Source organism: Neopelma chrysocephalum, unplaced genomic scaffold, assembly GCF_003984885.1.
Source record: "Neopelma chrysocephalum unplaced genomic scaffold, ASM398488v2 Primary Assembly neopelma1_59, whole genome shotgun sequence".
Lineage (NCBI taxonomy): Eukaryota > Metazoa > Chordata > Aves > Passeriformes > Pipridae > Neopelma > Neopelma chrysocephalum.
The window spans coordinates 16,940,498-16,954,445 of NW_020897714.1; the positions used below are offsets into that span (position 1 = coordinate 16,940,498).

The 13,948-nt window shown below is 41.8% G+C and overlaps 1 protein-coding gene across 1 annotated transcript; it reads right to left on the bottom strand.

Moving 5' to 3' along the window:
* Positions 1 to 1,327: 1,327 nt before the first annotated feature.
* Positions 1,328 to 13,635, bottom strand: XRCC6 (X-ray repair cross complementing 6). Its single transcript, XM_027680115.1, has 12 exons — positions 13,506 to 13,635; positions 13,287 to 13,396; positions 13,047 to 13,185; positions 11,079 to 11,333; positions 10,070 to 10,253; positions 8,559 to 8,745; positions 7,183 to 7,351; positions 5,903 to 6,064; positions 4,871 to 5,000; positions 4,070 to 4,170; positions 2,557 to 2,670; positions 1,328 to 1,824 (listed from the first exon to the last, which is right to left on the bottom strand). Exons 1-12 carry the CDS (start codon positions 13,594 to 13,596, stop codon positions 1,628 to 1,630), a joined length of 1,839 nt encoding a protein of 612 aa, XP_027535916.1. The 5' UTR covers positions 13,597 to 13,635; the 3' UTR covers positions 1,328 to 1,627.
* Positions 13,636 to 13,948: the final 313 nt, after the last annotated feature.

Consider the following 13,948-nt stretch of genomic DNA (forward strand, 5'->3'; position numbering starts at 1 on the left):
TTCTGCTTAATGTGATAGCCTGCTGTTAAAAAAAAAGCCAGGAAGAAGATCTAATAACCTAGAACAAACATGCCACAATTATCCAAAGCCTGGGATGTGCTGTGCCAGGGGGTTAGTAAGCCAGAAGAGAAATTTATAAGGGTATTTGCGGAATTAAATTCACAGAATTATGGACAGGATAGTCTCACTATTTCACTGCATTCAATTCAAGCCTTGCTAAAACAAGCATTTACAGTAACTTTTTTGCCGAAGGATAAAATAAATTGATTGCTTAGACAAATCTTTATTAAAAATAACTACTATAATGCAGGCGGATTGTAATTATAACAGATTACATAGCTTCTGCACTGCAGAGCTCAACATGGGCTAGCTGCTCTCTCCAGGAGCTGAGGAGGTAGGAGTAAGCAGTGTGCTGGCACAGCTAGAACAGTCACAGTGTCAGGAGGGGGGGGTCACAGCTGGCTCCAAGACATGTGCCACACTACAGCACCAGCATGACCTTAATATATGACTTAACTCTTCAATAAGTGGCCCGATAGTTTTGTGCCAAAGACAGGAATCTCTGAACACTAAAAACACTATGCAGACCAAAATGAACACCTCAGGTATCCTGTTTGCATCCCGTATAAGGTTAAGAGTTTCGCTAAATAATTAGTAGTTTCACAGAGCAAGGGCAACAACAGTTTATTGGTTTTAGTCATCTTGCACTGCAAAACAGGTGGGGTGTGGCAGGGGTAGAAAACCAAAACATAGCCCCAGTTGCTGTCTCTGCAAGTATGATTAAAAAAGTAAAAATATTGTACCTAACAGCTACTTTCCACAACTATTTTTTCTATTTTTAAAGCACAGATTCAAGTACAGAAGCCTGCACAATAGTCTGAGTCATATTCACTACAAAAGTGGAAAAGCTCTATGCCATCTCAGTAATTTAATTGGGATAAGTGCTTGCAGCCTTCTAGGGAACACAATTTTTTTCCTTTTTTAAACCAGCTTCTGCTATTACAATTTAAAAATGGAAGACCTGGCTGTGCAGCTTTGTAAAGTGCTAGCTTTTTGCCCAAAGGATTGGCTACTGTTTCCCAGAAATCACTTTTTTTTCCTTTATGATCTGCTGGTAATCTTTGCAACACCAATTTGATTACTAGTACTGATACTGACCAGCTGTTTTGGAGAGTCGAAGAGTAATACACCACATTTATACCCTCTCTTAGCACACAGACTGGACCTGCTGGCTTGAATTCACGTGATGCCATTAAGACAGATCATTCTGTTTTCTTACACTGAAGTGAGTTTTGCTGTCTTTATGATTCAAACATGGTATAGTCAGTTTCAAAGTAAGAAGTCCAAAATAACTTTTATTAAGAAATGAGGAAGGCACAACTCTGTCCATGTACAGTGGGTGACCTGAGTTCACAGGGAATTTAATTCTGCCTTTGGCTACTGTCAACAGAATCCAACTTTGCAGAGATGTTTCACAACTATGAGTAAAAAGTTTCTCCACTGCTAGATACAGCAACATTTAGTTGCCTTCTCTTTCATAGCAGGATTAAACAGACACAGCATCCACAAAAGATAACCAACATTCCAAGCAGACAGAAGTCAACTAGGGCCTTCCATTCCTTAACGCTTAACGCTCCTTAAAGTATTCAATTAAAGCATCCATGAGTTCCTGCTTCTTGCCTCCACCCTTCAGCCCCAAAAGTCTGCATGCCTCCTTCAGAATAGGTACAGTGAGCTTGCCCAGAGTGCCCTTCTGCACATGAATCTGCAGCTCATCCTTTGAGACTTCTACCTTGGGCCTCTTCTCAGTTTGGTCATCAGAAGCTAGAAAGATAAATTTTAGATCACAAAGATCCTTAAAACTTTCTTCATAGAAAGACATCAACATTTCTTATACATACCACAGTTAATGGCCATTAGCACATGGTACTTTAACGGCTACACATTCATGGGTTTCCATGTTTTGTTTTAAGAAATAGGTGTCACTAGGTAAGTCATGTAGTAAATATTTAATTGATAGGAGTGATCTTAACTGAAGTGTGAAACTTTGTATTCTGATGGAAAGATCACCCTCCAAATGAAACTTTTAAGGGATTCTCATGGAGACAGCAGAATGCAATGATTCCACAGGGAACTCAGCTAACTGACAAAATCCCACTTTATGCAGAATTTCAGACTCCCAAACTACACATGTACTTCAGCATTACTCACACATTGAGCCCTAAAGATGCCCATCTTGGACTTGCTGAACTGCCCATGCATAAAAGTCTGCTCCCTCACCAACACAAACTGAAAGTATGAATGATTTTACTACTCTATCATAAAGCAAAAAGTTACTAAAATTATATATACATATTTTGCAGTCATTTACCCACATTACTTCCTATACTTCACTCTGCAGTTTCTCATTCCAGCAGTTCTCCGATTAGATACCACAATATCCTCTACTCTCTAAGAATCAACACTGGATATAAATTCACTTCATTGAGGAGATCAGTAAAGAGAATTCTTGCACATACAGACACTATGTTTTGTGTCTGCACTACCGTTACTTACCTTGTTTTCGCTTTACAGCCTTCCCTTCAGGATTGTAGTCAGGGGGATAAACCAGCTGCTTAAACTCCTCTACCAGGTTGCCCAGCCTGTGGTTCATCTGTTCATACTTTGGCACTGGCAAAAGATAAAAGATTTGCTCTCTCAAACACAGGAAAGTCTAAATAAGGCCATGACCAGATACAGTTGTGCTTCTGTAATAACTTGTCTGCAAGTGTCTTACAAGCATGCAAAATGCAAATACCTGTGTTACGCTATTCCCAAATGACAAGTTTACAGCTCTTGGTAATATGAAGAGTTTGGACACCTGGAGTGCTGTGTCCAGTTCTTGGCTCCCCACTACAAGAGAGGTATAGAGCTCCTGGAGCAGGTCTAGCAGAGGGCAACAAAGATGATGAAGGGACTAGGAGCATCTCTCTTACGAGAAAAGGCTGAGAGAGTTGGGCCTGTTAGGCCTCAAGAAGAGATGACTGAAAGGGGACCTTATCAATGTGTGTAAGTATTTGAAGAGAGCGTGTCAAGAGGATGGAGTCAGGCTCTTCTCAGCGGTGTCAAGCAACAGGACAAGAGGAAAGGGGCAAGAATTCATACACAGGAAGTTCCACCTGAACATGACGAAGAACTTCTTTACTGTGCAAGTGACCACACACTGGAACAGGTTGTCCAGAGAGGGTGTGGAGTCTCCTCACTTGAGAAATTCAAGAACTGTTCAGACATAATCCTGTGCCATGTGCTCTAGGATGACCCTGCTTGAATAGGGAAGTTGGACCACATGACCCACTGTGGTCCCTTCCGACCTGACCTATTCTGTGACTATACATATGTAATGGACTCACACACTTCCCTGCAAGATAGACAGATATATATATATATATATGCAGAACAAAACTTACATGGTAGAAGTGACATAGAAGATCTTCTCCCTAATTACACTGCTACCAGGTCTAGTCTCAGAATTTTAAAATACAACAGGTTACTATCAAAGGTTGCAAGTAGTTTGAGGCAGAACAGCCTGTTTCTGTCATGTATTTCTAAGACAGCTAGCAGAGGGACCTAGATTGTTTGTTAAGACCATTTCAGGAGAACAACATAATTTAAAAAAAAAATTCCCCTTCAGGAGCAGATATTCTTACATAATAAACTCTCACAGCCACACGGTGGCACAATGGCCCCCAGTAGAATAATTCTCTTAATTCTGCCCTTTTATCAGACTAAAGTATTAATGAGAATCTTGAAGAGAGGAATTTCAGAGAAAACATTTGTCACCACAGAAAAAAGTTGATTCAATTTTCATTTTGGATGGTAAAGTAAGCAATTTTTTCTCTACCTTAAAAGTGACAGTATTAGAAAGTACGGTTTCAGTATTTCAGAATGGACACATCCAGAATTCTACATCATGGAACCACACATTCTAAAATATTTTTTAAAAGACATTTGGGTTTGCAGTAGCACATATTTGACTTAGAACAAAGTCAGCAGTCTCCCACCTCCCTTCACATCCACCAATAATTCTCACTTGTAAGATCCTCAGCTTGTTCTGGTTCCAGCATATCCAGTGCTAAAGCCTCCAGATTCCTGAAGTGCTGCTGCAAAACTGGGTTCTCAAAGCTGTCAGTCCTGTCAAGAATCCCCCAAAATGTCAATGCATGCTGCCAAGAAGACAGACAAAACACTTAAGATCTACCACCAACTTATTGCAAAATAAAACTGCCCTCTTTCCCACAGAACAATCCATCGCATCAGAACTGCTTTTCCTCTTTTCAATTTACCTGCTGAATCACTATCCTGTCATGAATCAACCACATTAGAATGCTGTGTGAGAGTTAGAAAGGTGGATAAGGCAAAAGGAGACAGTGGCATTCTACTTTAATAACAGTTATGATGGTTTCCACATATCTAGGAAAAACTCTCCCATAAAGTACTTCATAGCATTATCCTAGCTATAATGAAAAAATGATCTAGCTTTCTTTCTAAAGTGCTCTAATTGAAACGATCCAGGTCTGATCTGCAATAGAGTTTCAGAACCACAATAAAATGTGATACCTCTGCAACAAATGACAACAGCCCAGAGAACAAGAGAAATTCTATAAAGAACTCTAGAACGTGCTACATAAAGCATTATGGTGGCTGGGTATCCAGACTGATTAAGAATAAAGTTTGGACAAAGCTACTGCAATGAGAAGCAATTTCTCTCAAAATACATCAAAATCTCATCAAATTCAGCACACCACAGCTGAACAATGTGTGCAATAGAGCAAGCAATAGTTGTGCTTTCTTCCCCATACCACTCCCCTCCACATTATTTATCTCCACGCACCTGTATTTGAACCGGAGTTTTTGAATTATTTCCTTCATTTTGTCCACCTGCTCTTGACTGGCTGGCACATTTTCTGTAAAATCAACATTCCTTTTGTCATCTGCATATGGCAGAAAAATTATGTGGAAACCTATACAGAAGAGAAGGAGCAAGAGAACAGTTATACAGAAGGCCAGCCTCAAAACAATAATTTATGGGAAAGACCAAGAGGGTTATTATCTAAGTCTGATGACTCCAAACCAGCTAGCTGTTTTGTTGTAAACAACAGCAATCTATAATACTTCCCAGTACCTACAGCATGACACACAATCCCAATCTCAATGTATATAACCAACATCACACTAATGGTTTTGTAAAAGAGATTCAAACTAAATGCATAGCTAAGAGTTGGATACTGGTGAGTTGCTTTTTACATGGATTAACTAGCCCACCTTACAAAATATGAGTTTGAAAAAGACTTGTTTGAAAATTATATATTGTCCACATGTTATTCTGAAATGCTTCACTTTGTACACAATCAGATTTATTTCCCTACTTTACATTCTCCCAAAAGATGATTTTCCACTTAAAGAGGTGAGAAAATGCAAAAAAGCAGGAGTCTGCCTTTGCTCCCTAATCATCCCCCACTCGGCTGATGAGGTGTGAGGCTCAGTATGTGAGATTATTTATTTAATACTTCAAAATCTATTCAAGAATACAATAAAATTCAAGGAAAGACACTCTGCTTAGCCACCAAACAGAAAAAAAGGCTTTTAATTTTCATGTCAGTTCCTTGAATTTGCTAAAAAGATGTAGGAGGCAGGGAAAACACTGTAGCCAGGTCATACCTGAGTAAGCACTGATGCAACTGGGGTTTTAAAAATAGATTCAACATCAGATGCTTACAACAACAAAACTGAAGAAAATGGATGTTGGAAAGCGCTTTCCCCAGTTTTAAGGGGAGTGATGCTAAGATTATTTTCACTCAATACAGGACGCCATTATGTTGACTGCATCCAATTGCATAGGGAAAGGAGGCATCCCTTCCCATACCTGGAGGGGCTATCTGCACTTTCTGCTCATCCACCTCTTCCTCCTGGGGAACCAGGGCCACAAAGTGAGGAGGAGTGTTCCGGCGAACAGTGTATCTGCACAGCATCATCATCTCCCTCTCCAAGCATTTCATCAATAAGGCATTAAATAGTGTTGTACTCCCTGCAAAGTAAAGAGCAGATTGGTCAGACTGACAGCTTTCCTCCTCTGTTCAGGAATATAACCCTAGATATTACAGTTTCAAAACCTGGGACTTCTTTGAAATGCTTGCAATACTTCAGAAGTAAAAATCGAATTTTGGAAGGCAGAACCCTTGAAATGGACAATGTCAGTGTGTCTGTCCTGACGGAGCAGAGAGAGCTCTGGTGAAAGAAACAAAATCACCAGCATCTGAGCAATGAAATACAGTGAAATTTGGAAACAACAATCTACAAAGTCTTTTTCTGTTTGGTGGGATATCAGAGTAGCAACACATCATAGGACCTTTTTGCAGAAGTAACACACTAAGAATTCAGATTTCAGTACTCCTCCTGAGGCACACATCTGCTTTGTATTTTACCAGATATGGTGGTCAGGAAAAGACTGACATATAAGTAATGTGTTTGAGTCAGGAAACTGCAAAGCTGGAGAAGCTAGCAAAAAGGTTCTTCTTTAGTCAGATGCTGCAAAGCATCTGGTCATAACTCAGCCCACTTTATCCACTGGTAGGTTGAGGAGCTAGAGATTTTTTCTTCATAGTTGCAGCTTGGGATTTTTAAATAAGTAGACTTATGTATACACATAAAAAGGGGAAAACAAGCAGTCCTAAACATCCTCTCCTTCTCTCTTTACAAGACCATAAAGTGCTGTTAATTTAATTATACTTCCTGAGTATCATGTTTCCAGTCTTAGCAAATATGGACTTAAAAACAGCAATTATTTTCACTGGTTTGAGGTTTGTTTTTCATCTGTGTTTTTTTTAAACCATTTTTGCCTTCTTTTCAGGTACTAGGATCCTCCACTTTCATGAATGACAAAACCAAGTGTTTTGGAACTACATCTTTAGCTGCTTGTCATGATGGATGAAACATGAAGCCAAATTGGCTCTTCTGCTACTGGAGAGAACAACAAATAACTGCAGCTGAGCAAGGCAGTAACAGTTAATTCAGTTCTTCTTAACAACAGCAAGTTTTTAAGTTAGTCAAAGCTTCTACACTCAGTGATCCCCACTCAAACACACAATGAATCAGCTCATTAGCCTAATGCAAGGTGGTGAATCTTCTCTTACCATCTTTACTTACCCCTCACCAAGGACTCTTCAGGATAGATGAACTGAGAGGGCCTGATGTGGTGGTGTTGTTTTAGCACTGAAAGTGGTTTGAAGCCAATCAGAAACAAACCCGGAGAATCAAACCGTTTTAATTCTTCTGTTTCTTCTTTCTCCAGCACAATCTGTCGGTTTCCATATGTCTACACCAGGGAAGAGCAGATGATAGTGCTGCCAGTATAAAGAAAACTGGGGGAGAAGGGTACGGGATTGGAAGAGGATGCAAGTGCTGTCTTCCACTACTGAAAAGAGGGTTATAGAACAAGACAGAGTAAACTTGTCATTAGTGCACACCAAAACGGCAAGTCCCAGACTGTGACCATTATCCCAAGGGAAAGTCTACCTGAACATTAGCAAAACGCACTTTACTAAGACAATGGGTAAGCCCTGGTACAGAGAGGCTGTCACATCTCATCTTTGATGTTCTCCAGAGCTGTCCCAAACAAACTCTGAGCAACCTGACCTGGTTTTGTGAGTCTTGCTCTGGGCTGGGTTAGACCTTTTCAGAGGTCCTGCCCAATTCTAAACTTGCTTCAGCAGATGCACGTCAGCTGCCTACTCCTGGCAGAAACAGTGACTAAGAAACAACACTTCTAAAGCATTGCTCAAGCATCCAAAATCAAAACCATATTATAGTCCAACTGCTGAAGTTAGACATCAGGGCTTAATGCAAAGCTTTCTGTTTATCTCCTGTACTTTATTTCAAGAAACTATGTCCAGTATAAATAAACTTAATATTTCATGTTAAGACAAAACCTTTAAGAGCCTTTAGCAAGGAAGGACACAAAAAATGCACTTGTGACAGTATACCTAGCAACTGCATAACCTGCTTTGAAATAAGGCTGTGCCTGAATGGAATGTGACATTCAATTTACATCAGCCAAACTATCAAGCAGGAAGGCAAAGTAAAGAAAAATGTAACAAAAAACTCCAAAGGTAACATGCCTTTCGTTTGCAAAACCACTCCAACTCCCCCTGTGATTCACACTTCAAAACGGACAAAATCTGTTCCTAATGAATCAACAGGTAACAGCAGCAGTGATCACACAGGGTCACATAAGGTCAGGCTCTGACAACCTGGTTCTGCCTCAAAGAAAGAAAATACCAGAGTTCCTAAGTGCACTTTCACCAGCAGCTATGCTTTTCCCCTGACAGTCAGGCCAGAGACACAACCCACTCCTACTCTACAGAGCTCACAATGTGACCAGGCTGTCCCCAGGGGCATAGAGATGCAGGTATTTCTGCATCTCATCTTGAAAGTGGAATACAAACAAAAGCAGCAAGAAAATAGGCATCTCCCACACACATCATAGAGACAGGAAAAAAAAAGGCACATAATCAATACGTTACCTGAGCCCTTTTTGTGTCACTAGGCAGGAGCAAACTGCCTGTTTTTCCATTAAACGTTCTTGTTTTTGTTTTAACTGGTTCATTAGTTTCTCGATAAAGCTTCACTGGATATGGCTTATAAGCTTTTTGAATAAGGTTGTAAACACCAACAGAAAGTGCCAGATCATTGCTCAGATACAGATTTAACCTGTGTAAAAAGCAGATACAGACTTGAGACACTATTGCAAAAGAAAGTCACCTCCACAGATAACTTATTTTCTCTGACTTCCTCCGGTTCTCCTCCCGGAAAATCACAGGTATCCTTGGAAACATACTATCACTTGAGTCATAATCTCACTTGTATGAAGATATTCTTGCAATGTTGTCACTTCTGGTCATAAATATCATCTAAACACAAAAAATTTACCATATTTCTTTTACCTTTTTTTCACTCGGAAGGGCAGCTATGCTCAAGTGGAGTACAGGATAAGTTCACATTTGGGTACCCCACTTGTGCTTAACGTAACATGAACTCCGAATTCTCACAGCTGTTCATGCAAAATGAAGAAGCCCCCAAAAGAACCCCATCAAGACAATACCATGATTCAAGAAAAAATTAAATCAGAAGTCAGAGAAAAATTCAGAAGTAAAGGCTTAAAATCAGAAACATCTTCAAGTTCCGAGAGCAGAAAAGTGAATTACTATGAATGCTACTTTCTCTCTTCCAAAAGGTATCACAGGTACAAAATTCTTCCTCCTCAATTATTTGAAAACTTCATAAACATTCTCAGAAAAGCAAAATAAAGCTGTCAGCAGGAGAAGAATGGCAATGGCAGCAACTCAGTTTGGGATACTTTTAAAATATTTATTAAAAAAATAAACACTAGGCCTTGAAGTTCATTCCCTTACCGTGCTTCCACATCATTCTGCTATGAAATCACTCATTAAAAAAACAACTGTTACGAAGTACGTGGTTCCAAAAATACTTTCTATCTGCTTCGTCAAGATCCCTTTAATCCTCTGTAAGTATCTCTAATCTTTCAGTAGGAGATCAGAAATGTCAAGGCTGTATGAATCCACAGTGCCTAGACAGAACGGCCACATATAACTATTTAATAATGGGCCAAAAAACCTACTAGTCACATTCAGATAAATTTTTTAAAGTTAACATTAGCAAAAAAAAGCCTCATTTCAATCAGGTTGCACTATAAACTATTTTCCATGTTGCAGATTTTCAGGTATTTGGCAATGATATAATTTTTTGACAAATGATCATTTCAAGCTCAATACAGGAAATGCCACACAGAGAAAAAAGGAGACCTAGCTTCACTCTCTGCTCTTCTCATCCACCAAGGACAAATATCCTTGCAAGCTATGGAAGAAACACCAATCTTGAACTAAGGAATTAAGACTGAGGAATGTAAGCACTGATGCCGTTAAGGACCAATAATTTCAGAAGAGGAAGGTGAGACGCAGTCTAAAAATGACATCAGGTACCTCCACTGAACGATGTATCATAACTAGGCACAAACCTCACTAAAGCCCGCTTCTTTGTCTCCTTTGCTCGTACTTTCTTCATGAGATGTTCCAGTTTCTCTGACTCCTTGGGCTGGATCCCAAGGTCCTCATCCTCTGCTACATTTATAATATCCCTGTAGAACAAAGAGATATCGAACCCTCCAGGCTTCTTCAAATGCATCAAGTCCAGGATGATACCTAGAAACAATGTGAGAGATAAGAGGAGGATCGGAAACTGCTTTTTTCTTACATTATTATGTTTCTCAGCACTCCCAGATTGCTTTATCTACCCAAATAATTTAAGCAAGAATGAGCTCCAAATTGTCATCTGCACCAGATACAAAATTTTCTAGGGAAAAAGGCAAAAGGCATTCTTTAATTTCAGTGAAAATAATGCAGCATGGAAAATCATTCCTCCCTAATTAAGAATCTGGACAGTACTGTGTATGAAACAGCTCTGACAAGCTCTTATAAAACATAATCTTACCTCAAGCACAGAAGTAAGTAATGAGTTCAGAAAATCCCCTTTCCTTTAGTTATAGGGCCTCAGGATTAAGGAAGCCTCACAGCTACTAGATCCAGGACATCTGCTGAACTCCAAAAACACTGGTTATCTCAGCTGCATAGTTGAACTAATGAAGCACTTGATGTCTAATCTCTGAGCTCAGGTTGATGTCCTTCAGCTAATTCAAAATGAAGCTATTAAAGTAGTTTTTCTTTTGTGTTAACTTTGTGTTATTATTCCCTTCCTGGAAAATGGTACAACAAAAAGTTTGCTTTTCTTGGCCCTCTCATGTCCAAATTTATGCTATCAAAGCAGAAGAAGAGATCCTAGAAAATAAGTGCTAGTTATTGGATAGCAGATCAGATAGCAGACTTTCTAATTTTCAGAAAACTTCAGAAAGATTCCCCAGTTCTGATGATTTTACATTCTTTTTCCATCACAAAATTGCAATGCAGTTAACATCTGCTGCGAGGATACAACATGTTTTACTGCCTGAAATTAAAGGGGAAAATAATGACCTGTGTCTCTCAGATCACCAGCTCTGGTCCTGGCCAGCTTGGCTTTAGCACTGTCATTGGCATGAGGGTCATCCTCGTTGGTGAAGAGCATGATCCTTTTGTGGCTCAGCCTGACTCGGACATCACTGAAGAGATTAGAGCAGGCCCAGAGCGCTTCCCCCAGGGAATAGTCAGCATTGTGGCCAAAGCTCTCACGGAAAAGTGCTCGTCCTTCATCTCCCTTGTATTGGTCCAGCTCTAGAACACGCTTTGCACCTAAGGAGGTAACAGCACTCACATGCATTAGAAATACTGAAAGATGTACCATGAGCTCTTCTAAACATGCACCTGGAGTCCTGCTGATGTCCAAGTACTGTCCCTGGCACCTCTGTGGCAGTGCCCTTGCAACACCTGGCTGAGAAAACTGTTCAGCATTTGCAGTATCACAAAGCACCTACGAGGGCCAAGAGGACACAAAGTGCCCTGATACTACTGTGGACTCTTCCTTTTGGGAAAGGAAACAGGCAGGGATCAAAGTATCGCAAACCCTTCACACTGAAAGGACAAGGGGTCAGCAGGAAAGGCAGCAATGATACCAGCTGCAGAGGCACGGCAGACTGTTGCACCACCAGAGAAAGGAGAAGAGCCTGAAATACACCCGGCATCTCCACGGCATGCTGGGAAGGTGGAGCGCTTCTCCTCCTTCCTTGCCTCTCATGTCAGAGAGAATCCACGCACAGGTCAGACACAGCCCTATAGATCACCACAGGGAGCACAGCAACATTTAGACCTTGTTACAGCTCTGACAATTACTCCGGCCCAACCACTCCATTTCTCACCTGCCTAACAGCACATTGTCTGTTTTCTCCCACTATGCTACAAAGGGAGCTACTGCATTCTGCAGAGCTGCTTTCTTTGTCCTTCACTTAAACTCCATAGCACTTTTGAAATCTCATCTGAAAATGTCTTCCCCTCCCTTTACTATTTTATTTTCATCTCCTTAGCTGCCCTTTAATTAATAGCATAAGTATTCATAATTACGTACCCCATAATAACTAATTCTAGTATTTCCTCCTTCTCTAGAGCACACTGCTCTCCAGGGGCAGAAAATATACAATTCTCCTCCTTTTTAACAATACTCACCTTTCACTTGTGCTGTTTTTATCAGCATGGTGAGGCTACTGCTTCTGAAAGGGGGAAAGGAGTAAGCAGGGAAGGAGGAGGAAAAAGGATGAACAAGAAGCATATGGCAGTTTGCTGCCTCTGCGTCATTAAACCTGCACCCCCTAGTGAAGAAAATTAAACCAAACCTCCTCAGAGATAAAGGCTGCTATTAAAAGTTGTAGCCAAAATCCCCCCACAAGACTCCACCATCAAGAGACTCCACTAGCATGCAATTCTTTGCACTCCTCCTACTGCCTTTTCCAATTCAGCAATTGGCACTTGTTATCAAGCATATGCTATGTCATTCTAAGAAAACGAAAGAGCGAAATTCGAGAATTGCAGAACAGGAGATGGAACACCCCAAACAGGCTAGCATGTTGGACCACCTGTTCTAGCTGACCCTGCTTGAGCAGGAGGGTTGGAAATCCCATCCAATCTCAGCCATTCTGTGATATTCATCATCAGCTGGAATCCATGTGCCTTAGCATGGACATGCACTTTTCTGAAGTGCAGCAGACACATGATGGGCTTTCGTGAGTTCTCTTGAGATCCTCCTAGGTTTAGCAGACAGCAGGTGAACCATCACATTAAAACAGAAGACACAGAAAAAGGATCTGAACCAACTATAAGAGAAAAAGCTAAGTTCTCACAAAGTTTCTACGATTTCCATAAATTTCTAAATCTATCCCCACTGCTATCAACAGATTTCAGTAACAAGAACTTATTTATCCAATAACTCTGATTTTAAAGAGATCAGTTACTGACAATGCTACTACTACACAAATTTCCTCACACCATCTTTACACAATCTTCATATAACTTTACCTGGATTGTCCAGCTCCTGAAGAACATAGATGTGCTTGAAATCTGCTGAGTTCTTGTTGTTTTCTGTACCATAGAACACGACACTTAACAGGTCCCTGTCACTACTGATAATTTTGCTGGTATACACATTCCGGATGCACTAAAAAAAAAACGCACACAGGGTGAAATATGAAAAAAGTAACTCGTAGTAAAGGGTGCGAAAGTTTTGTCTTTGGTAAGTAGCAGTTCATCGAACCTAACCTGCATGGTCATGTCGAAGGGCGTTTCTGCGTCCCCGTCGGACTCAAACATGGCCTTGGAGGCATCCACCAAAAAGATGAGGCTGTCCCGGCCCGCGAACCTGTGGTCCGCTATAGAACGGGAGTAAACAGTTTTAGCAGCGACCCCTCCGCCCACGGACCCCCGCGGGCAGGCCCGGGGCCCCGGGCTGCCCTCTGTGAGCGGGTGAGGGGCCCTTACCGACCGCCTCAGCCCCCTCCTCCTGCTGCTGCTCCTCCTCCTCGTCGTCCTCGGGCCCCTCACCCCGGTAGAAAGACCCCCACCCCGCCATAGCTCCCGTGGCACCGCCGCCCGCGGGGCGCGCGCGACTTGCGACAGACGCAGCGCCCGCGACGCCGGCCCCGCCCACTCCCAAACAACCGCCACTCACCGGGAAACCCCGCCCACCATAGCCACACTGACCAATGGTGAGAGGGGAAAAGCGCTCCACCCCGCCTCTCCCGCAGGTGGTCACGCCTCCCCCCAGCGAGGATTGGTTGCAGCGGGAACGCCGAGGGATGGAGTTCCGCCCACGCTGCTCTCGGCCCCGAGCCTTAGCCAATGACGGGAGGTCTTGTCCGGCCCCGCCCCCCAGCCATAGCTCCGCCCCCCACAGAGCCGCGCAGTGACGGGGCGGCCCGGCC